This window comes from Scylla paramamosain, chromosome 10, assembly GCF_035594125.1.
Source record: "Scylla paramamosain isolate STU-SP2022 chromosome 10, ASM3559412v1, whole genome shotgun sequence".
Lineage (NCBI taxonomy): Eukaryota > Metazoa > Arthropoda > Malacostraca > Decapoda > Portunidae > Scylla > Scylla paramamosain.
In genome coordinates, this window is record NC_087160.1 from 17,866,932 (window position 1) to 17,891,931 (window position 25,000).

At 42.0% G+C, this 25,000-nt stretch overlaps 1 protein-coding gene across 11 annotated transcripts in view; it reads left to right on the plus strand.

The window, feature by feature from the left end:
• The first annotated feature begins 872 nt into the window (after positions 1-872).
• LOC135104279 (neural-cadherin-like) overlaps positions 873-25,000 on the plus strand; it is a 113,721-nt gene continuing 89,593 nt past the window's right edge. Inside the window, exons 1-15 of one of the 11 annotated variants that reach the window (XM_064011485.1) lie at positions 873-1,068; positions 1,690-1,881; positions 2,973-3,219; positions 3,749-3,965; positions 5,271-5,381; positions 5,829-5,994; positions 6,097-6,605; positions 7,082-7,315; positions 7,868-8,059; positions 10,097-10,129; positions 11,246-11,436; positions 14,177-14,366; positions 14,665-14,847; positions 15,030-15,088; positions 15,724-15,854. In XM_064011485.1, the coding sequence (XP_063867555.1) occupies positions 963-1,068; positions 1,690-1,881; positions 2,973-3,219; positions 3,749-3,965; positions 5,271-5,381; positions 5,829-5,994; positions 6,097-6,605; positions 7,082-7,315; positions 7,868-8,059; positions 10,097-10,129; positions 11,246-11,436; positions 14,177-14,366; positions 14,665-14,847; positions 15,030-15,088; positions 15,724-15,854 (2,761 nt within the window). In that variant the 5' untranslated portion in view covers positions 873-962. Of the gene's footprint in view, positions 1,069-1,689; positions 1,882-2,972; positions 3,220-3,748; positions 3,966-5,270; positions 5,382-5,828; positions 5,995-6,096; positions 6,606-7,081; positions 7,316-7,867; positions 8,060-10,096; positions 10,130-10,657; positions 10,849-11,245; positions 11,437-14,176; positions 14,367-14,664; positions 14,848-15,029; positions 15,089-15,723; positions 15,855-25,000 lie in introns of all 11 variants that reach the window. The other 10 variants (XM_064011484.1, XM_064011483.1, XM_064011482.1 and 7 more) reach the window with 10 other exon arrangements.

Sequence of the window (25,000 nt, forward strand, 5' to 3'; positions counted from 1 at the left end):
ACACCTTCTTCATCTGCTACACTGCCAGCCACACATGTTCTTTCTCCTTCTGCCTCTCTGTTGTCTGCTTCATCCTTCATGGGGGTTTAGGGACTCATCCACTTGTTGCTTTAGAGGACCAAGAGCTTTGGTTACCCAGGGAAGCTTTATATCCAGAGTGGAAAGCTTAGTGCTCTAAAAGCAACAGTGTAAAGGATACATTTACTTGCTGACAGCTATGCATTACTGCTATTAAGCTTTTGATTGTGGCTCTTAACTAATATTAATTAGCTTTTTTATTAAGGAATGTTTTTGATATCCTCCCTGATTACATTATAAGCATCTACTATTTACATTTTCTTTTCTTTCCACTTGTCTGTTTGAATAATTTATAGTGTACATAAATTTTGTAACTTGTAATGTTGAGACCTTTTCTGCTTGTGAGATGTGATGTGTGGTAACACGTGATTTGAGGGAGTTAAGGAGAACCACACTGACCGGAGGAGCTTGTTTGCTCACGTAACAGTTGGTATGACTTGCTGACAGTTGTAATTCATCATCATCATCATCATCATCATTGTCATCAATGTTTGTGGCAGCTACCCTTTCTTCACTGCCCTCATTATCCATCAATATTTCATTCTTCTTTCTTGAAAGTTCTCATAATCAAAATTTCTCCATTTCTTTAATTTTTGTAGCATTACCTTTGTATTTGAATCTTTATGCTGCATTTAGTTTTTGTAATGTCATCTTCCTTGTCTGTCAGTCTGCAGTGCTGTCCAACAAGACTTTCCCCTTCTATGATGCTTCCTTCATTCCTCACAAGATTGATAAGTCAGCAGAGGTTATCAAAGTTGATGTGTGGTTCTCCTTAATCCTTCCCTTGTAATGTGATGAGAAAGCTGAAGTGTGACTCCTAATTCTAACCCTTAAATAATGAGTAACCTGTAATATCAATAACTGGATGAACAGCTGTGAACTAGATGGACTTGCCAGCACTAATCTTTGTCTCTCCCTCCTCTTTCTCCCTCCACTCGTGCCGCTATGCCCCGGCTCACCCCGGCTTCCCCTGGCTCCCAGGCGTTAGTTGTGAGTACACTGCACACTCCCCTGTTTCCGTAGTGGTAGAATGTCTGCACCTAGATAGAGGGAAGGATTATTGCAGGAGACAGCATCTTCAAGTTTCCAGATTCAAGAAAGATAACTGCAGTGTATAATTAAATTTTTTTATTGGAATTATCACTGTTTTCATCTTTAAAGTTGATTTTTTTTTTAGGTTATTAAATGGTTGCAGTGATAGCTTTACCTTTGATTGCACTGATTACCTTTGTTAATTCTTAATTCCTGTTCAGTGGGGAAAAGCAACCATGAAAAACTTGAGGTATAATGACATTTCCATGTATAAGTATGTATATTTTATTTTTTTAAAGTCTGCTAGATATTCAGCTGATGCTGGACACACTGGCATTGTAGTTTAGCTCACTAGTTTTGTCATGATGTAGTGAATTTTGTACCTGTTGTGCTTATCAAAATTAGTCCACTAGATAGCTTAATGATTTTGGTTATGATAGATTATCTGACTAGGAAACCAGCAATGCCAAACCAGAAACATAGTGTCAGTGCACTTTTATCACAGTTTGTTTTGAGCAGTTCTTCGATGGCAAGAACTGTTTGCATTTACATTGAGTTAATCTGTGCCTTTTCCCCCAGACACGGACAACCAACGCGTCATTCTACAGATCACCGACGTCAATGATGAACCACCATATTTCATCAATCGGCCACTACCCATGCAGGCTGTGGTGAAGCTGAATGCTGCGCCCAACACCCCTGTGTTCACCCTGCAGGCGCGGGACCCTGACAAGGACCATGACATCCACTACTTCCTTGTCCGTGACAGAAGTGAGTGGTTGGCTTCATCAGCTGTCTTGTTTACTTTTAGCATTGCTTCTCGTGTACCAGAGGAGTGTACCTCACTCTGATGAATGGTTTTCCAGACTTTGATAAATATTATGTGATGTGAGGGTGGGACTTGAAGTCCATACACACATTGCCTTTAAACTACTGGACTTTTACTACTTTAGGTTTCAACTAACAGAATGTTTCAGAAATATGTGAAACCTAGAGACACTAGCAGACATTTGTAATTTACCTCATAATTTCTAGGAATTTAGTATTATATCAGGATTAAAGTGCAATAGAGGTGAATAAATATTCCCTTACATAACTAGAGGCAGTCATGGAGAGAAAAAATTGGATAAATTTAACTGTGGTGGAAAAACTCAAGTTGATTAAGAATGCAGAGCTTAGAAGGGGAGGTCTTGCTTCTGTGTTGTGTGCTCACTCTCTGGTGTCTCCCATGATTGTCTCTAGTATTCTGCACACTAGATCTGTTAGAATTTGTACTTGCCAATTGTACAGGAGATAGAGTTAAAAAAAGAAAAAAACAGACCCAACAGTTTGTTTCCATCCAGCTCGAGATTTGAATATGTGATGTGTCTGTTGTGAGCTGAGTGTGCTAAGCTGTCACACTGTCACTGGTATTTCCCTCCAGTCTTAGTCTTTAAGCTTTCACTGTGATATGCAACACTTCACAACAACTAAAGCACCTCCAAAAATTCCAACAAGCACCTATAGGAAAGAAAATGAACTAGCAGGGTAGGTTTTCAGCATCTTGCCAGGTTAACACTCAGAGTTTGTTAAATTAAATTAAATCTGTCAGGGTAGTTTGTGAGTTAAGAATTAAAAAATAAGGGAAGCTGCAAGAAGCCATCATCCTGTCTACTTTCATCTATCATCCTCATCCATAAATTCGTCTAATCTCTCTGTGTCATAAACGGTGAAAAAATTAAGTATCCTTCACATCAGTTACATTCACATCTACTGTTAAATGAAGAGAAATGTCATGGTACTTTATGAGTCAAGAACTGTGTCATAATCATTGAAAATATTAAGCATCCCTGTCATCATTTACAACCACACTTATTCTGCAGCTGGTGGACGCTTTGAGGTGGATGAGAAATCAGGTGTGGTGCGGACACGAGGCTCGGAGATGTTCCAGCTGGACATGGAGTACGTGCTGTATGTGAAGGCAGAGGACCAGAATGGCAGGATTGATGACAAGCACTTCCAGTCAACCCCTGAGGAGAGACTGTCCATTGTGGGAGGAAAGAGACCCCCTCAGTTTTACCTTCCTAAGTATGAGAAAACTATCCCAGAAAATACTGCAAAGGATGCTGAGTGAGTATTGTATAGGTTTTAGTTGGCTTTTGATTCAGTGTGTTGAGAGTGTGATTGATGCATTTATGAGTGTGTGGTGCTTTGTCTGGTCTAGCTTGTGTGAGATTGCCAGTCTGGTATATAGATAGACTGATAAATGGTTGATATCTCTCTCTCTCTCTCTCTCTCTCTCTCTCTCTCTCTCTCTCTCTCTCTCTCTCTCTCTCTCTCTCTCTCTCTCTCTCTCTCTCTCTCTCTCTCTCTCTCTCTCTCTCTCTATTTTAAATGTGATAAAACAGTTATACAGAATATTCACCAAATCTTATACTTTGAAATGATTACTACACAAAGTTCATGTTTTGGCAATTTGGTCTACAGTTTTTTGTTTTGGTGCAGCTATATATGCTGTGTACCAGAAATACTACATATGATGGAAAAAAATCTGAAAGTGTATGAATGATCTTTTTCTAAACAATACAAACTAGAATACTATGAACTGAAAAAATATCCTAAAGAAAGGACATTCTTCATCTGCTAACTCCTCTTCCAGCATTATCTCTGTGAAGGCGAAATCTTTTGCTGACCGGGAGATCCGCTACACACTGAAGGCTAAGGGTCAGGGTGCTGGCACCTTCAACATTGGCCCCAACTCAGGCATTGTCAAGCTGGCCAAGGAGCTGGACTTTGAGGACGTGCGTCAGCCTCACATCTACCAGCTCGTCGTCACAGCAACGGAGGACTCGGGTGGTTTCTCTACTTCTGTCGATGTGAGTATCATGAGCATCACTATATACCCTTTCACAACTCCCTGGTTTGATGGCATATGGCAACTTTGTATGTAGGTGTATGAGAAAAGTATTTTTTTTAGTCCTTAAAGCAAAAGGAGAATATTGTTTATCAGAGCTAGCATCCTTCTAGTTCATATGGTAAAAAATTTGGAGGATGGAGTTATGATGAAGGAGGTTGGAGATGAGAGACTGAGGTAGGAGTTATAGAAAGAATGTCGGAGTTTAGAAGATGGGGTAGGAGTTAAGAAGCTGAAGGCTGGAGTTACAAGTATAGGAAGGAGGTTAGATTTATGATGAAGGAGGTTGGAGTTGACAGGCTAGAAGTCAGAGTTACACAATTTTAGGAATGGGATTGGAGTATAGAGGAATGAGGTTGGAGTTAAAAGAATAGAGGTTGAAGTTACAGTATAGGAGGGAGATTGGAGTTTCAAGAAGGAAAGTTGAAGTTTGGAGGTACGAGTTGATCAACTGTCCCCCTCTTCTACACTGAACATCCTCGGTCTGTCCTTTACTTATAATCTGAACTGGAAACTTCACATCTCATCTCTAGCTAAAACAGCTTCTATGAAGTTAGGTGTTCTGAGACGTCTCCGCCAGTTTTTCTCACCCCCCCAGCTGCTAACTCTGTACAAGGGCCTTATCTGTCCATGTATGGCGTATGCTTCACATGTTTGGGGGGGTTCCACTCATACTGCTCTTCTAGACAGGGTGGAATCAAAAGCTTTTTGTCTCATCAACTCCTCTCCTCTAACTGACTGTCTTCAGCCTCTCTCTCACCACTGCAATGTTGCATATCTAGCTGTCTTCTACTGCTATTTTCATGCTAACTGCTCTTCTGATCTTGCTAACTGCATGCCTCCCCTCCTCCCACGGCCTTTCTTCTTTTTCTCACCCCTATTCTGTCCACCTCTCTAATGCAAGAGTTAACCAGTATTCTCAATCATTCATCCCTTTCTCTGGTAAACTCTGGAACTCCCTGCCTGCTTCTGTATTTCCACCTTCCTATGACTTGAATTCCTTCAAGAGGGAGGTTTCAAGACACGTATCCATCAATTTTTGACCACTGCTTTGACCCTTTTATGGGACTGGCATTTCAGTGGGCATTTTTTTTATTAGATTTTTGTTGCCCTTGGCCAGTGCCCTTCCTACATAAATGTGACCCACCCATCCAAGCAATAACAGAACAGAGATTTATAAGCATAGCTGGAAGTATAATCATTGATACATATAAGGTGAGAATTTTAAAGCTGTTTTCCAGTCTAACCTCATGTTCTTCCCCTGCAGCTGACCATAAAAGTGACAGACGTGAATGACAACCCACCCAAGTTTGATCTGCCAGACTACCAGGCCCACAACATTGATGAGGACATTCCTATTGGCTCCTCAATACTCAGGGTAAGAATTAGCAGTCTTCCACTCTAAAGTAATCCCATCACTGATACACATTTTTTTCACTATCATTTGCAGCTTTTTAGTTTCTTGATTTTTACTATAGTTTCTTACAGTGATCTGCAGCAAAGGAAAGGCAAAATTAATCTGCTATTTTCCCTTTTCCTGTTTGTTTATGAGAATTTTTTAATGCTTTTCAAAATTTCAACAGTGATAACCATAATAGTAGAAAGACTTATTAATAAATCACTATAAAGCCTTCAGGATTCATCATACATAGTTTTGCTTGGCAGTGTTCTCATTTATGCAGGGTAGGTATATTATCTATCAGGATTTGGTTATTGGTTCATAGGGAAACTGGCAAAGATTAATACATTTTTCAAACAGGATAATATTATTGTTGAGTGGTATTCAGTTTGATGGTGGTTATTTCAACTTATCCTGCTCTTCCAGGTGAAAGCTCGGGATGATGACTCAGGGACCAACGCAGAGATCACTTACTCTGTATCAGATGACCACTATCGTGTTGACAACAAAGGAATCATTTACAATCGCAAAACTCTTGATGCTGATGACAACAATGCTTATTATGAGTTCACAGTCACAGCCACTGACAGAGGTACGATGAAAAATTATAATGATATTACCTTAAAGTTCAAAGAGGTTGCTGATATCATGTATTTGCCCTGTAGCATAGGCTGAGTCTTCCTTTGTGTTACAGGTGAGCCAGCCAAGGAGGGAACAGCCACCATTCGCATCTACACCAAGAACAAGAATGATGAAGAACCCAATTTCTCTCAGCAAGTGTACACTCCAAACGTTGATGAGAACGCTGGGCCCAACACACTGGTGACTACTGTGGTGGCATCAGACAAGGATGGTGACAATGTAGAGTTTGGCTTTGTTGGTGGCGCTCGGAAATCAGGCCAGTTTGTGATTGAGAAAATGACCGGTGTGATCCGATTACACAATGGAGCGATATCCCTTGACCGAGACAAGTATGAGCTTAACGTCACGGCAGTTGATGATGGCAATTGCTGCCCAGGCGGCCAGAACTCCCGTCACACCTCCACTGCTGTTGTCGTCGTCTTCATCACTGACGTCAATGATAACAAACCAATGTTCAAGGACTGTCCAACTTACCATGCCAAAGTGGAGGAGTCTGCCCCCAATGGCTCTCCTGTCATCACTGTCCATGCCACAGATGAGGACAAGGGTGTCAATGGTCAGGTAAGGTGTCTGTTTTTTAAATTATTATTCCCACTCAGGAAATGTGGGATACATTGCTGAGTGTTGAGGTCTGGTTAGATCTGAAGCAGTGAATCATTATATCTATGTTATTCTGCGTAGAGATTGTAATATTGTAAAGTGACAGATCATATAGGGTGAAAGAAATTTTTTATTATCAGAATGAAAGGCTTAATGGATCGTAATTTTCTCCATCAGAGTGTAATAATTAGTTTCTGCCAAGTACTATTGATTTACATTGGTTTAGCCTGGGAGTAACAGGGCTAATAGTGTGAACGATGTAAGTGTGAGTGTGTGGTGCCTTGTCTGGCCCAGCCTGGTGTATAGATAAATTATTGATTTTGATGAACTTGAAGTTAATTTTTTAGGATGTAGCTATGTATGAAGGTGAGGGAAATTTTTTCTATCATTGAAAAACATTAACCTGACCCTAAGTAACGTACCTGTCATCTCCTCAGGTTCGCTACAGCATTGTGCAGCAGCCCAACCAGAAAGGCACCAAATTCACTGTGGATCCTGAGACTGGAGCTGTGACAACCAACAAGGTGTTTGATCGTGAGGGTGAAGACGGAAAGTTTGTCTCGGTGACAGTGAAAGCAACAGACAATGGAGACCCATCGCTGGAGGGTGTTTGTTCCTTCACGGTGGAGATAACAGACATCAACGACAATCCTCCACTGTTTGATCGACAAGTAAGATGAGTTACCAGTTGAATCCAAGCAAAAACTGGGTAAAGTTTCCTTGTTTCCATGTGTTTTTTATCACAGCTACTTGTTGAAAAAGGGGCAGATGGGGCTAAGAGTGTGAATGATGTGTGTATGAGTGTGTGATGCTTTGGTGCTTTGCATGGGATTGCCAGCCTGATATGTAGATAGACTTGTTGAAAAAGTGACATCATATCTGCAGTTTCTTCAGTTTGTTTATAATTGTTTGTGTGTGGGATACATTGGATCATATTTGTAGTTTTTTCAGTTTGTTGTATGATTGTTTGTGTGTTGGATGCATTTGGTAGCACAATTTGGAACTGGAATTCACAGTGCTATCATTCCAAACAGTTACAAGTGGAATAGTTGAACAGTTACGTTAAAAAGCCATGTTGCCAATATTTTGTGAGGTAGAGTCAAGAAACCTGAATGTTATAGTTGTCAATTTTACAATCTGTACCTACATGGGAATAATGAGTAGTAAGCTTAGCAAAAGATTAGATAGGGAAATATTCTTAACCTCCTCAACTTTCACTTCAGAAATATATTGAAAACGTAAAGCAAGATACAAACGTGGGTACAAATATTCTTCGAGTGTCAGCCTCAGATGAAGATGCAGATAATAACGGAGCCATTGTGTACAACCTGACGGCAGCCTCCAACCCTGGCGACCTTGAGTACTTTGAGGTGCAGCCAGAATCTGGATGGATCATACTGAAGAAACCACTCGACGTAAGTAGAGGCTCTCTGGTGCTTGTTTTGTGTGTGCTGAGGGCTTGCTGTGTGTGTGTGTGTGTGTGTGTGTGTGTGTGTGTGTGTGTGTGTGTGTGTGTGTGTGTGTGTGTGAGAGAGAGAGAGAGAGAGAGAGATTTGAATGGATGATTTTTCCAGTTTGTAGCATTGTTGATCGTTGAAACTCATCATCTAAATAATTGTAAAAATACTTCCTGAAGAATTTTTTAAAATGAAAATTGACTTCAGTGGGAGTTTTGTGTGGCAAGATTGTACCATAATTCAAGCTGTAACTTTGAAATGCTGTCATTACAGTGTTTTAATAGTTAGGTGCTTGTGTCACTAACATGCTTAGTGTTACCATAACAAACAATCATTTTCTCACTTTTTGTTTAATCAGCAGTGCATGCAAGGTTTTGTTTCCCCATGATTTATGTGGATCTGACAGAAGTGAGCAGGTCCATTGTTCCTATTGGTAAAATGAAATAATAGAAGAGAAGCAAATGTTAGAAGTTACAGTATGTATATGTAATTTGTTCAAATGAAGGTACTTTAAATGCATTACTGACTAAGATTGTTGCCATGTAGGATACTGATGTATGTATTTCAGCTGGTCATTATCATGGCATTTGAGTGGAAGTCTTGTGAAGAAATGTTTTAGTTTGAAGGAAAAAATCTACCATCACCAAATCAGTACTTTGGTTCCTACGTAGACCACCATCAAATTTATATGGTCTGTATGACAGGAGTGCACTAGTGTCAGTTTTTTAGAGTAATATCAGTGTGATAGATGCATATACCTAGTTGAAAGGGATTGGGATGGGCCAGAGGAACCAGGGGACTGATTTGGCTGGTCTTCTCAACTGCCAGTGGCTAGGAAGCTAAGAAATGAGACTGTTGGATCACTTAAAAGAATTGCTGATCTATGGACGATTAAAGAGGCTTCACTATTTGGGATGAGGAGTAAGTGTATATTAGAAAGTGTGTGTGTCTGTGTGTGTGTGTGTATTTGTGTGCTGGATGCATGTATATATTTGACAGTTTAGGAAAGACACAAAATATGGCCAGTGTACAGTCTGGTGTTTCTACCTATCAGCTGAAATCTGGTCAATAATAAAAATGTAGGTACTGAGTCACCAGCTTTCCGATTGCTTTCGTCATGTCAGTCTTATGTATTCAGTGTTATGGCTGTCTGCCAACACCCAAGATGCAATGGACATTGTAACTAGCACCTCTAATAGGGACATCTCAGCCAAGTACTGCAAGATTTTCAGACCTCAAACATGACCAAATACAAGGAAAGTTGTATCTGAATGCAGCTCATTCCTTGTAGCATGTGTGACCAGTGATGCTCAGATGTACTCGTACATCGAGTGTTGCAGGTGTGGAGGATCAGAGAAGCTTTGTGGAGGTGAAGAAGATGAAAGTGTTCATTGTTGTAGTGCCAAGGCTTGTATGTGTATGTGTGTGTGTGTGTGTGTGTGTGTGTGTGTGTGTGTGTGTGTGTGTGCGTGTGTGTGTGTGTGTGTGATAGAGGGGGCAAACCTACACTTTTTATATATGTATATACAAAGTCTGTGTGCTTTCTTAGATCTTTATTTGAAAGTAAGAATCTTGAGTTTCCCTTTTCATGTGATAGATGGAATAGGTAATTGGTGTGACAGAAAGTACTTGTGTTATTGAAATCTGGTGAGAAGCACCCTTTGTTTACTTAATTAGTTATTGAACACATGCATGCATATATTTTTTGTATTTGCTTTATTTATGCAGAAAATAACTTTGACAATTGGCATTTGTTGCTGATATTCAGATGATGCTCATCAAGCTGTGTGAACAAAGCTTCAGTTATTATATGTTGATTTTTCATGTGTATAACCAGTTTCTTTTATTCTAAATGTTAAACATGTAAAAGGGGGCAGAATTAAATTTTGATTCTTAAATTTTTCTCAATAATTGATATTTGATATAAATGTGAATATATGATGGTTGCTGCTCTTTTCTGTTATTAATACGCATTTCTTGTTGTTTTAAATCAAGTCATGTCCACCTGTTATAAGAAAGTGTGTGCCAGTAAGTATCAGATGAAGAACGTTTTTATAACCTGTAGCGATGTGTACTACTTGCTTTGCAAGTTGCAGTAATTCTTGCTATTATTAACCAGTAATCCCTGCTGTTACTAGTGAGGATGTGGACTCCTCACCTTTGTGAATAATGCCCATTGTTTTTGGTCTGTCGGTGGCAGACACCAGTAAGTGTTGACAAGCCATCTCCCTCAATTTTAATTATTTGTTAATGAAGGTAGATTGTTGAATTAGGCTACTGTTATACTGTCAGTATGTCTTTTGAGTGACCCTTTCCAAGTCATCCTGCTGTTTGTCACTTTGTCTTCTTGTCCCCACTGTGCTTATATCCCTGTGTAATCAAGTTTTGAACCCTTTTTTAATTCTTGAGTTTTTACACGTAATTTCATGTGCAAGATTTAATATTTTTAACTGGTATTCCACTCTAGGTTTTGAATACTTTTCCCATCTTGATTTTGACCTTGTGACTCGTTCTCCCCCATGTGGCGGATGTGGTGAATGTTGTGTGTGTGATTAGCGTGGGGAGTACGAGGTGGTTGTAACGGCCATGGACCAGGGACAGCATCCTCTCACCTCGAAGGTTCTGGTTGAACTCAATATCGTGGACCGAGCCAACCGCCCACCCGTGTGGGATCAGAAGGTTTATGAAACCAAGAAGATTCCAGAGAATATTAGTGTGGGTCAGACCATCTACTCCATCAAGGCCAGGTTGGTAGTGGGTGGTGGACAGTGCTGGCCGGGCCACTTGCAGGCCACTAACTCTCCTCCCGGGCCTCCCTGCCAGCAGTCCACCACTGCTGTGTAGTCACCACCAGGCTCCCACTAGTACCTAGCTAGTGTTGCTGTGCTGCCAGGGGGTCTGCTGGGCTGGGCCGGGGTAACACCCATTACTAATAACCCACGACCCCCTGCAACACCCTCTCTGCTGCTTTTAGCGTATTACTCTTTTTTTCATAGCTTCCAGCGCAGTTAAACCTGTGGCAGATTTTTCTTTTCCTAATATAATTTTTGTTTATGCCCTTAAATCTTCCTAAGGTAGTCTAGAGTCTACAAAGACACTAACAGTACTAACCCTAATATTCGCTCTCTCCACAACTGTGCACAGCGAGAATCGTACCGGCTGACGGCCGTAGCTCAGGACCAAGGGTTCCCTCCACTGTCTCGCACGGTGGACGTTCAGATTGATGTAGTGGATCGCGCCAACAACCCTCCTGTATGGACCCAGTCCATCTATGGCCCCATTTACATCAAAGAAAACTTGCCAGTAGGGGCAGGAGTTATCTCAGTGAAGGCCAGGTCTGTTGTGCTGCCCGACCAGACCCTTTGGGCCTGTCTGCCCCGCACGCGATGGTCTCCTCCTGCAGGCACCTCACACTCACTCGTGCTGACACCTTTGCCTTGATGCTGAGTTGTTTTGCAATAAAATAAGGTGAAAGAAAACCTTGTTAGAGATTTTTTGAGAGGGTAATTGTTCAGTGGTGTGCTGGTGAGCCTCGTGGTAAGGGTGTCCTCATGAGGCACTCCCTGAACACTGAGTGTGGTGTGCTGCTTCAGATATCTGGGCTGTTTGGAGATTTGGAGCATTTGGCACGCTGACCCGTTGCTCCCAAGCCCTGCCTCAGCAAACATGCATGATTTAATTTGCACGCACCCAATGCATGACCTCTAGCATGCTATTCCTATCAAGTTGCTGTCACTCATTCTTGCTCAAACTTTGCTAGGACTTTTCCTATACTTGAACCACTAACCCATTTTTGACTATGAGTGATTTTGTTTTATGCATAGCTTAAATTTTAACATAGGTCTAGAGTTTTAAAGAGTGTGGTAGTCTAGAAGTTTTATTAGTTTTAGGAGCAGATATTGCTAGTCAGTTTGATGACATGTAGTGTGAAAAGCATAATAGAAACCATGTACACTTTTAAGTTTTGTTTTGATTGTGGCACATGCTCACTTTTTTTTTTATTGACCTTGTGAGGAATGAGTTTGGTTTTTGCCTCCCTTTGCAGTTTTTAGTTCTAGCACATGCTAACTTTTATTTTGACATCTGCAGTGTGTTTGGTTTTGCCTCCCTTCTCCATTTGCCTAAAAGGAAAAAAAAAATAGCTTCCCTAAATTAACTCCCCTTTGGATGTTATTAATGATTTTATTCTCCCGGAAGACGGATACTGAACGCATGATTTGATTTTTTGAGTGTTAGTTAGTGTGCTGATGTGAATGGTATGCGTTACCTAATACTGCATCTCTGTGTTAGATAGTGAATTGCAGTAAATAACCCTTAATTGAGTGAGATATTTTACTTATTTTTTTTTATTTGTGTTTGGAATTAAAGAGAGACTTAGTTAGGGTAGGATCACAACGAGAGATTTTAGCTTTCTCCTCAGTTTGATTCCTGTGTTACTGTTACTAAGACCATAGGTGTAGCCTCAGGTTTGTTAGCGTAGTGAAGACCAATAGAACCTAGTGCCCTCTAGGTGTAGGGCTTGAGAGTCCAAAATTGAAGCAGACTCTCACTCTGAATCAGCTGCAACTTTTTTTCTTTCCAATTAACTGAATGCTGCTCTGTTCAGTGAGTCCATTTCACTTCTTCATTTTCATACATTTGTTATCTGCACTCAACCACAGTTTGCAGTGTGTTGCCCCAGAGAGTGCCCCTAATCAGGAGTTTAGGACACGCTTACTGGGAGAACTGGCTGGCTGTGGTTTGTGTGAGGGAATGAAATGAAGAAAACAGAAATGAATCGTGCGATGACAAGAGCGAGAGTGCCTCAGCAGGACGTTGGACAGAGCTCGGTGCCTCTTGTTATTGGCCGTTGCTTTAGCTATTCTGAGTTTTCTGTTTTCTGTATCTCAGTGCTTGTCAGGGGTCTTCTGGCTGGCCAAGTGTGAGATGACATTTTCGTGTGTTTTTTTTTTTTTTTTGCTCTTTTTTTTTTTTTTTTTTTTTTTTTTTTTTTTTTTTTTTTTTGTAACTTACTGGATATAATTCATGTAGTTTATAGTTCATTTCAGTTTGCTGAGGATTTGGTCTGCAGTGTTTCCATAGGCTGGACAGAGGCTGGGCGGCCCATACCATTCACAGGAGCTATATTTAGTCGAGATCGTGTCTCTTTTTTTTCTTTGGCCCCAAACTAGCATCAGTCTCGGCAAAGTATTCGTCTCTGGACTAGAAGATGCACCCGTCTGATCTGGCCTCACTCTTTGTCAAGTAATAGGTCTTTCCCTCCCTCCCTCCCACGTCACCTCCAAGCCCTTATCCTCCAAGCCCACCTGTGGCTGTCAAGGCAAGTGTGTTCACTAGACTAGTCTCAGCCTGTTGGGAGACTTACCTTGACAGCTGATGAAGTGTCCCCCTTGGACCATAAGGCTTTTGAAGTGACCAGTTGTACAGCACAATTGTGGCAGAAGATCTTTGGCACAATCTAAATAACAGACACACACTTTAGGCTTTCAGTAGATGCACAAAGTAGAACAAGTGAGCAAGCAGGAATTGCACTTTGATATTCGGATGCATAATAGTTGCTAACTCAGACCTAGAGCACTGTAGCACCAGCAGCGATCCAGGCTAGATGTGAGAACATTGCCGTCCTTAATATACTAGCTAAGACTGCTTTCAGTATTAGTACTACATAGATGATAAAAGAAATAGTGACATAGATGGGCAGCATTAAGAGAAGAAAATAGTCAATGGTTAATATCAGACAAGACATTTTGAATTAGATATAGGAATGTTATAGAATAGGGGACTATATTAGATCAATGGTTATGGGTGTGCATTTTTTTCTCCACTATACCTATATATATTTTTTTTTCACACAACTATACAGGTTCTGAAAAATTGATCTGTAAATTGACAAATGCAAAAAAAATACTATTCCTACCACTGCTGTTACTACTACAGCGTTGTGTGCCAGTCTTTCTCTCCTTGAATTGTGAACAAGTGAATCTGTTGGTCCACTTCCCAACCTAACATTATCATTGTCATTCCCCCACCCAACCCTTCCCACCCCTCCTGCTGCTGCCACTACCACCACCACAGCTCCGGCATAAAAGATAACCCCGTGGTGTTCTATCGCATCATCCGAGGGTCCACAGCTCAGACCAACAAGCACGACACCTTTTACTTACAACAACGGCCAGACAATGGAGACACTTGGGCTGATATCAAAGTGAACCATCCACTGGACTACGAGAGCATAAAGGAGTACAACTTGACTGTCCGTGTGGAAGTGAGTGCTAGTGGTTCCTTTGTGTGTTTTAGTGTTAAGACAAAACTCCAGCTCTTTTCTTGCCCGGGATGTGATGAGTCATGGGAATGGAATAATATCTTTGGCTTTCCATATTCACTTGGTTGATATTTCTAACATATGTAGTTAAGTTTTATTTAGCTGTTTGGTTTTTCAGTATGAAGGTGATAGGAGATCTTTGTTAGAGGTTATCAATTGTGCAATGATTGAAGAATATATCCATGCATTGTCTTACTGTCCTTTATGCTTACGAGTTTTCCACACTTTTCCACGTCTTCAGAACAACGGGCCACAGCAGCTGGCCTCTGAGGCAACCATTTATGTGGTGCTGGAGGATGTTAATGATGAGATTCCACTGTTCACTGAGCGAGAGCAAGAGACTGTGCTTGAGGGAGAACCCATTGGGACCAAAGTAACACAGGTCAATGCTATTGACAAGGATGGGACTTATCCCAACAATGAGGTGAGTGACTGGGGTGTTCCATCAGTGCTTGGGTGTGTGATGCCCTTGAGTGCTGTTTGGTGGACTGAGAAGTGATTGAGTCAGATGAAGCGTGCACCAGATCGCCAGTGACTGGTGGTGACTTGGCTGCTGGTTGGGCAACTTGTGATGCTCAGTGCACTAATGTCTCATTCTTTGGGCAGGTGCTGTACAGGATAGTCGACAGCCCACGGAATGAAGGCAGGGACTTCTATGAAATCAGGTGAGTCTCTAACTGCAATATTATAGGAGACAAGTAATTGTTTATGTTGAAAGAAGTGTGCTGTATTTTATTTTTTATTGTTGACTGGGATCTTCATAGTTTTTTTTTTTTTTTTTATGTAGGAGGGACACTGACCAAGGGCAACAAAAATCCAATAAAAAAAATGCCCACTGAAAAAAAAGCCCACTGAAAAAAAAATGCCCACTGAAAAAGTTATCTAAATATACTTATGTAATTCAAATAAGTTTGGGTACCTATGAATGAAACATTTACATATTACATGATGGTATTTCAGCAATTAGCTACTGGAAAGAGAGAGAGAGAGAGAGAGAGAGAGAGAGAGAGAGAGAGAGAGAGAGAGAGAGAGAGAGAGAGAGAGAGAGAGAATTCAAGACTGGAAAAAATATATATATTCCATGTGAAGTGGCCTCAACATTTGTTGTTACACAGTTTTATTGCAACTTTTCCTTGAGAGAGAGAGAGAGAGAGAGAGAGAGAGAGAGAGAGAGAGAGAGAGAGAGAGAGAGAGAGAGAGAGAGAGAGAGAGAGTTTTAGGACAAAGGTATGCATGACACTAAGCAAACCCAATATTTGTGCACTGCCATCCCGGTCAACACAACTCCTCTCCGCCACAGAGAACGCACGGGAGAAATTTTTACCCGAGTGGAGTTCGATCGTGAGGAGAAACAGGCGTACGCACTGGAGGTGGAGGCGCGCGATGGAGCAGCCTCCGCTCGACCCAACGCCAACGGCAGACCCAACACAGGTAAGCTTGGAAATTACTGTTGATTTGCGGGCATGTGTTGGTTGGAAGAATTTGAAAATGTGAAAAATGGCTGCTGTATAATTGCAATCCGGGAAAAGAGAGAGAGAGAGAGGGAAAAAAAAAACTAGTAGGAATGAAAAGAAGGGAATGCAAAGTTTGATAGTTGCATTAAGAGATGAGGGAGCAGTGAACATAAGAACAAAAAAATAAGGGAAGCTACAAGAAGCCATCAGGTTTACACATAGCACTAAGAAAAGAGGTGAATACAAACACACAAAGTATATTAATACACGCAAGCAGAAGTAAATTTTTAGCGTGATACAAAATACAAAAACATGACCATACAAAACCAGGGAAAAGGTAAAAACATACCACTTATTTATCTAAACATAACGAAAAAATATATCTTGCGCTTTCACACACACACACACACACACACACACACAGGCGGAGGAAGAATGTGGTGGTAGTGGAAGTGTTTAATACTCGGTGATTAGGACAATGCAAGTTTAATAATTAGAGGAACTCTCTGGAGCCATAATGAGGTAATTGCGAGGATTAAGGTGAATTATGAGAGAGAGAGAGAGAGAGAGAGAGAGAGAGAGAGAGAGAGAGAGGAGAGAGAGAGAGAGAGAGAGAGAGAGAGAGAGAGAGCAAAAAACTTTACTCATTTATTTGTCATTCGGACAGGACGTGACAGTGACAATATTTATTTGCAAATTTCCGTCTTTATTTTTTCGTTGTGATAGAGAAGCAACTTTAATAAAATCTTTTGGTTTTTCCGTCTTGTATAGCAGACTACTACTACTACTACTACTACTACTACTACTACTACTACTACTACTACTACTACTACTACTACTACTACTACTACTACTACATTCTTACTAACTTACTTTCACCTTCCGATATCTAATGACTAAAATAAAAAAAAAGTGGAATATCTAACGAATTTGTTTACGCAAAAATATATATAATGCATCAGACATATTCTTCCCTAATCCTCGTCTTTTTATTCCTCCATCGTTTCCTCTTTTCCTTTTATCATTTTCGTCACAGCCTCCTTGTTCGTAGCTTCAAGTGGATGCAATTTACAATTTTAATATTATTTCATCCCTGTGCCAAAGCTGAGAGACGAGGCGCGCGTGACAGCGAGGTGGTTACATAAGCATAATAGGGGAGGAGTGTAGGACGAGGGGAAGAGACAGGAAAGGAGGAAGAGAGGGAGAGAGAGAAGGAAATAGAATAGGATAACGAGGAAAGACGAAAAAGAAGCAAGAGAGGGAGAGAGATAATGAGATAGGAGAGTAGGACAAGGAGGGAAAGATGAAAAAGAAGGAAGAGAGGGAGAGAGTAAAGGAAAGAACGGCGCACTACAAGGGAGAAAGAAAAAGAGAGAGAGAGAGAGAGAGAGAGAGAGAGAGAGAGAGAGAGAGAGAGAGAGAGAGAGAGAGAGAGAGAGAGAGAGAGAACGTTGCAATTGTTTCTGGAAAAGGTGCCTTGGTAACGTAAGAAACAGACACCTTCTCTATTGGATTATGGAGAGAGAGAGAGAGAGAGAGAGAGAGAGAGAGAGAGAGAGAGAGAGAGAGAGAGAGAGAGAGAGAGAGAGCGTTAGCCATGTGCAAGAAAAAAGGGGTGGAAGTCAGCGGAGGTGAATTATGAATAAAAAAAAAAAGTGATAGAGAAGCTTAATTAATGAATAGATAAACAATGGCGGATATTAAGGCTGCTAAATACTCTCTCTCTCTCTCTCTCTCTCTCTCTCTCTCTCTCTCTCTCTCTCTCTCTCTCTCTCTCTCTCTCTCTCTCTCTCTCTCACACTACGCTACAATAGAATAATGAACCTTGTTGGTAAGCGTCGCAGTGGGACTTTGGCCTTTAATTTTCTTTTAGTACATCGCTCCTTAGTTATCAGTGGAGGAGGAGGAGGAGGAGGAGGAGGAGGAGGAGGAGGAGGAGGAGGAGGAGGAGGAGGAGGAGGAGGAGGAGAAGGAGAAGGAGGAAGGCGAGAGGAAGAGGCGGCGGTGGGAGCGCACATGTAGACGGGGCGTGGGAGGAGGGAGGGGTAGCCAGCGATGTATTGTGAGTGCATACGAGGAGTGAAATGGGGACAAGACCAAAGACTATAATAATAAATGAGGATGGAATCTGCAGCACATCGTTGAATTTCTGACGGTGTCTTTGGTGACAGGGATCACCAATGACGGTATATAACACACTCCACTGTATACATAAATAACTGGTTAAATTACACTACCGCATCCTCATTATGATGTCTTTGCTTTCTAATAATAAAAATAATAATGCCGTGATTATTTTGTTATGAAATTAATCTGTGGAGAGAGAGAGAGAGAGAGAGAGAGAGAGAGAGAGAGAGAGAGAGAGAGAGAGAGAGAGAGAGAGAGAGAGAGAGAGAGAAAGGAAAAGCTACGACTAGTGGAAGAGGAATAAAAAAATAGAATAAGGGAGAGAGAGGGCCACGGAGGGAGAGAGAGAGTGAGTGAGAGAGAGGGAGAGGATATAAGGAGGGAGAGAGATGGATGGATGATTGGCGACGTGGTGGAAATGTGTGCGAGCCGTGTGAAAGAGTGTCCGTACCCTTGTAGAGAGAGAGAGAGAGAGAGAGAGAGAGAGAGAGAGAGAGAGAGAGAGAGAGAGAGAGAGAGAGAGAGGATATAGCTCTTGCTTGATCATGTTTGCTTGTTTGTGTGTCTTTTTAGCCTTGTTGTTCCAAGGGCAAGATGGATGTTGACTCTCTCTCTCTCTCTCTCTCTCTCTCTCTCTCTCTCTCTCTCTCTCTCTCTCTCTCTCTCTCTCTCTCTCTCTCTCTCTCTCTCTCTCTCTCTCTCTCTCTCTCTCTCTCTCTCTCCCCCATCGTGAGAGAGAGAGAGAGAGAGAGAGAGAGAGAGAGAGAGAGAGAGAGAGAGAGAGAGAGAGAGAGAGAGAGAGAGAGAGATCTGGAGGCTAGCCAAGTTAAAACCCAGTGATCTGGATTAGAGAGGGAGAGGAAGAACAAGACAATATGACGAGGGATCGTGGGACTATGTGGGGCGGGGCGGGGCGAGGCGGGGCGGGGCGGAGTGAGGACGAGATGGAGGAATGACAGACAGTATGCACCTGGAATGGACAGGGGGGATAGACAGGCACTGTATTGTGTATTTCTGGCAGTACCAGTGCCAGCTTCCAGTGCCTCTCTTCCTACTGCATTTGAGGTCGTTGGCATCATTCAGGGAGCGTTGTGAGGGGAAGGGGTGGAGAGAGGGAGATAGGAAGGGAAGGGAAGGGGAAGAGATAGAATAGAATAGAGAAAGAGAACAGTTTCCTCATTCTCTCTCTCCCTTTCATTACTTTTCTCTGTGGGCGGATGCTGTGAATGCTCCTCCTCTTTAACTTCCTCCTTGCTAGGTGAGCGTGGCCGGGAGGGAGGGAAGGAACAGGTTGAGGCGGTGATGATAAGCTGAGACTGCCGCTGCGTGCCTGATTGTCCGCCGTTTACCTTCGCCACTCTTGCCATATATTTTTTTGTGTGTTTTAGATTCCCCTGTTTTCCATTTTTCTGTTTTTGGTTTTGGTTCGTACTGCTTTCTATTGTTTTTTTTTTTTTATCAATTTTATCCCTTTGTTCCGAAGCGGTTTCCCCCTCTGCCAGTTTTTATCTTTCTAGTTTTTTGATTCGCATATATTACTTTTTTTGCATCGCCCATATTTTATCTGGAATGATTTTTCTCTTATTTTACTGTCGTTCTTTTATTCGCTCTACTCTTCGTTCGTTTTTTGTATTTTTTCTCATCGTTTCCGTCTTTATTATGTATTCTCTTCACATTTCTGCATCACAGTCATTATTTCACCTCTGATTCGTATAACTCTTATATTATTACCCTAGATCAACTTCTCTACTTTCCCATCTCTTTTCATCCCTCCCCGTGTTTGAAGGAGTCGCGTGGTACTGAAAGCGTAGAGTTTGTGGTTAAATTGTAAATCCTCATTGTCTGGTGCAGTGTGGTTGTGTCAGGGAAGTGCTTACACCGGCTAAAGACTTAAGGAGGGCGAGGGATGGGGATTCGAGTGTGCGTTTGTAGAGGGCAGGCGAGGGGAAGGGAAGGAAGTCTCATTGCACGTAGAATAATCAGCGACATCCATATAGACTGTCACTACCGCCTGCTGTTATTAAAGTCGTAATACTTGTAACACACACACACACACACACACACACACACACACACACACACACACACACACACACACACACACACACACACACACACACACACACACACACTCACGCTCATACACACAGAGTTTATTTCTTTTCCTTCTCGTGCTTTCTTTGTCTTTTTTTTTTTTTTTTACTTTGCTCTGCGCTTTTACGTTTCTCTTTTTATCTGCGCAGTTATTATGACTTCGTTGTTGCTCCACCTTTAAATCAATTAGTCAGTTTATCAGCCTTCCATTTTTCATTCCTATGCGTTTTTCCTTGACTTGCTTCCTCTTTCATCTCGTTCCTTCTTTTGTGCACTTCTTCTCTTCTCCATCTGTTATCCTTCTTCTCTCCTTTAGCTCAGTTCCCTTCGTTTATATTTATCACCTCTTCCCCACACAGTCCGTTCTCGTTTCTCCTCCAGTCTTCAATCATACCTTCGCTTTTATGGCATTTTTCTCTCATCCTATTTCCTCTCCATTCATCCCAACTTTCTTGTCTTTATCTCTTGTTTCCTTCTTTCCGTTTCCCTCATCGTTAACACATCTACAAACACTCTTCTCTCCTGTTCGTCAGTATTCCGCTTTCATATCTACTTTTTTTTTTTTCTATTCCATTGTGTGTCGTTTATCATGTTTTTCTTTATTTTTATTTCTGATTCTCTTTTCCTTTATTGCCGTGTTATCTTCGTCCTAATTTTTCTCCAACACATCATTTATTTTAGCTCATTCTTCTTTCTGTCTATCTCTCCTTCACCCTTCCTTTCCGTATCTCTCACACACGTACGCGCCTCTATGAATGTTTTTTTCTCAGTTTACCCGGTGTAAGAGAGCGTCAATACACGAGCGAAGGCAGGTAGAGAGGGGACGAAAGGTAAAGAGTTTAGTACTGAGCCCATGGAGAAGAGAACAGAAAAGATGTGACGGGCGGACGTACATACAGACAGATGGATAGACGGACGGGCGGGGAAGAGAGATAAAGCGAGAGAAAGAAACGCAGAAGACATTCAATGCAGCGGTAGAAGAAAGAAAGAAATAAAGAAAGAAAAAGAAAGAGTAAGATAAACAGTGCCTGTGTTTGTGCATACATGTTTGACTTGAGAGAGAGAGAGAGAGAGAGAGAGAGAGAGAGAGAGAGAGAGAGAGAGAGAGAGAGAAACCTAAACAACTCGAAGGATACAAGAAAGATACGATGAAGAACTTAGGAAGGAAAGAAATAATCTGACTTGAGAAATTCACTCGTATGAAGCTCAGTATAAGAAAACACGCCGGCCATCTTTCCCTCTATCTTGGTCGTATCTCAGCTCACCAGACGAGGAGTGAGCGCCTGCGTAGTGAGAGAGAAATAATGCGAGTGTCCCAAAAACTTGCCGCGGTGAAATATATTGAAGGAGGAGGAGCAGGAGGTGGTGGTGGTGGTGGTTAGGAGGGTGGAAGGTGGTTGGGAGGGACTAGTAAGGTTATACACTATCTCTCTAGTTCATAAGATTCTCTCTCTCTCTCTCTCTCTCTCTCTCTCTCTCTCTCTCTCTCTCTCTCTCTCTCTCTCTCTCTCTCTCTCTCTCTCTCTCTCTCTCTTTCGCAGATTTTCTCATTACATCTCATTCTTTATCTTTCCTTCCTTTCTTTCTTCCTTTCTTCCAGATTTCTTCTCGTTCGTATTTCATTCTGTCATCTTTACATATCTTTCTTCTTCACTATTATTTTTTCCCCTCCAGCTTTTCATTTACTTAGTATTTCAGTCTTCTAATACTGTTTTTGTGTCAGTTATATTATTTTCCCGTGTTAAACGAACCCTTTCCTTATATTCTCTCTCTCTCTCTCTCTCTCTCTCTCTCTCTCTCTCTCTCTCTCTCTCTCTCTCTCTCTCTCTCTCTCTCTCTCTCTCTCTCTCTCTCTCTCTCTGTCATACGTGTCACTTAATGTAGTGCTCCTGGGTTTCATTTCCACGAGATAAACTCAGTCCGGGAGGAGGAGGAGGAGGAGGAGGAGAAGAAGGAGGAGGAAGAGGAGGAGGAGGCAGTGTGAGGCAGTGAGGAGTGGAACGTGGGAGCTGGGATGGTGAGGCTGAGGGAGCCGTGATGTAGTGGTGGTGGGAGCAAGAGAGAGTGAGAGGGAGGGAGAGGGAGAGGAACAGTGGGGCCGGTTCATGCTCGTACCTACGTGATTGGTTGATGTCATTCAGTTCCTCTTTGTTTATTGGCCTCCGGTTGGCTCGTCCATTGAAATAAAGCGCTGACTTCGATGTTTTTTCCCTTTTTTATTATTTTTTTTTATCACAATTTTTTTCTCTCCATCCCCCGTCAAGTCGCCTTTTGTGCTTCCGCATTCGTAAGCACCGCCACGTCGCCGCGTCACATTCATTCCAAAGGTTTACAGCGTCTGAGGTGCGCAGGGACGAGCAATGGATTGTAGGGGAACGGTTTGGGATGATACAGGAAGGGCGAGTGACAGGAGATGGAAGAGGGTAGAAGAGCAATAATAGTAGGAAGAGGAGGAGGGCAGGGAGCGTAAAGCAGACACAACAGTTAGGAACGAGGGGTAGAAATGGAGCGACGAACCGTCAGCATAAAATCAAAACAGTCTATGAAAGATGAGCTGTATGTGCCCAGGATATTTTAATTAAAGTAGGAATGCGGAACTATCGAACACACCAGAGAGAGAGAGAGAGAGAGAGAGAGAGAGAGAGAGAGAGAGAGAGAGAGAGAGAGAGAGAGAGAGAGAGAGAGAGAGAGAGAGAGAGAGAGTGACAGCGCGGATTATGCATAGACAGAAAGAACATGCAGAATCAGCTGCGTCAGGAGGATGAAATGACGGGGAGCGGAAGACTGACTGACTGACTGACAAGATGGGTTGGGACTTGGGAAGCTGCCGGGCAGGTGCTGGCTGGCTGGCTGGCTCACTCACACGCTGCCAGGCGCTTGCTTGACTGAACAATAAAGTGCCTGCCTGACAGCTCAACTTTGTAAGGCGTGTGGCCGTTGACCTGGCGGCGGACGGCTGACTGATTACCCGGCCAGTTGCTTGAGGGAATGAGTGAGTGAATGAGTGATGGATTGATGGATGAGTGTATGTGTAAGTGTCTATTTAATCGTCTGTATCTCCTCTCGCGTTTGTCTGTCTGGCTGGCTGTCTTGCTGGTTCCTTGGATGGTTGGTTAGTTGGCTGGCCCACGCACTATCACCACCACCACCACCGCCGCCGCCGCCACTTATTATTACACCTTTAAGCTTTCAGCCACAGACGTCGGAAGGCACTAAATGGTTCTTTTCCCACGGCAATTTTCTACCTATTATTTCTTCTTTCTATTTTCCTTATTTTTGCTTCCCTCTTGAGCTCCAGAGAGAGAGAGAGAGAGAGAGAGAGAGAGAGAGAGAGAGAGAGAGAGAGAGAGAGAGAGAGAGAGAGAGAGAGAGAGGCGGGTGGGGCCTCATGGGAGAATGGGAGAGGTTATAATACCGTATAGTTTCAGCAATGATAAACGGAGGTGCTTCCTTCAGTCGCTTATTCGAAACCCGCTTGTTGCAGACCCAGTAGGAACAATATATAGATGCCATAACACTGCCATCCCCGCTCTCTCTCTCTCTCTCTCTCTCTCTCTCTCTCTCTCTCTCTCTCTCTCTCTCTCTCTCTCTCTCTCTCTCTCTCTCTCTCTGTTCCTCATAAGTGGGCGTACCGTGCGGAAGAAGCAGATTATCCAATATTAACGTGTGATTGCGTTATATGATTTACGTGTGTGTGTGTGTGTGTGTGTGTGTGTGAGCAATAATAGATTGAAGGCGATGATTCAAGAGAGTGAAGGAAAAGTTGTTACACACACACACACACACACACACACACACACACACACACACACACACACACACACACACACACAGGTACGCACAAAAGCCTTGAATTTCACAAGTGTAGAAAATCAAAGAAGAATAATACGAGGAAATTACGCGTAAGAAAAGTGGAAGCTGACGCCAAAGGAAGGTATTAAGTAGAAATATCACTTAGAGATACTTTACTATTCAGAATAGTCTTGCCATTAAAATGAAGAGGAGAAAATGTTCAGGTGAAAATATATTTGAGTGAAAAATGTTGCGCTGCGGATGGTTTTTTTTTTTTTTTTGCGCCATTCTCTCGTAATGCGATTTAAAGATGAAGGAACATAAAAATAGGGTGGAAATTTAACTACCAAATGTTTGTGTGTTCTGTTTTTTGCTCGGTTTGGGAAAGAGAAAGAAAAAAAAACTCAAATATTGGGTGGTAATTTAACTAATAAATGTTCGCATGTTTTTCATATACTTGTTTGCTGTTGATGTGGAAAATATAGAGAAAAAAACAAATATAGGGTCAAATTTTAACCAACCAGTGTTCGTGTGTTATTTTTTTTTTTTTTTGCTGTTGTGGGAGAAAAACCAGAAAGAAAACATGATTACTGTATTTTATTAACTGGCTTGATTATGTATTTTTTTCTTTCCCTTTTCCAGGTAAGGCGTCTACTAATGATGCACAGGTGTATTAGGAGAATGAGGGGGTGGTGAGTACACATTATTACGTTTGTACTGTATTTTCAAGCTTTTATTTCTGAAATTTTTATCACTAATTTTTCTTTAATGGTTCGTTGTTTGGTGAAATAGCATGTGTGAACCAGGAAGAGTATCGGGTGTTCGTAGCGATTGATGTTGATAGACAAACGTTTCTCCTTTATAGTGTGTCCTCTTCTTTACTTTCCTCTTCCTCCGGGTCCTCTTCCTCCTCTTCCTCCAGTTTGTTTGAGGTAGCGAGTAACGGGATCGCCTACACGTATATTCTCATTGTATATTGTTGTATAGTGGTGGTTCCTGATTCTTTCCCTTCCCCTTCCTGTATCCCGTATTGGTTTCCTCTCCATCTGTTGCTCTTTCCTATCTTATTATCTCGCTCTCTTGTCTTTCCGTTGCTTCGTTTCTTTCTTC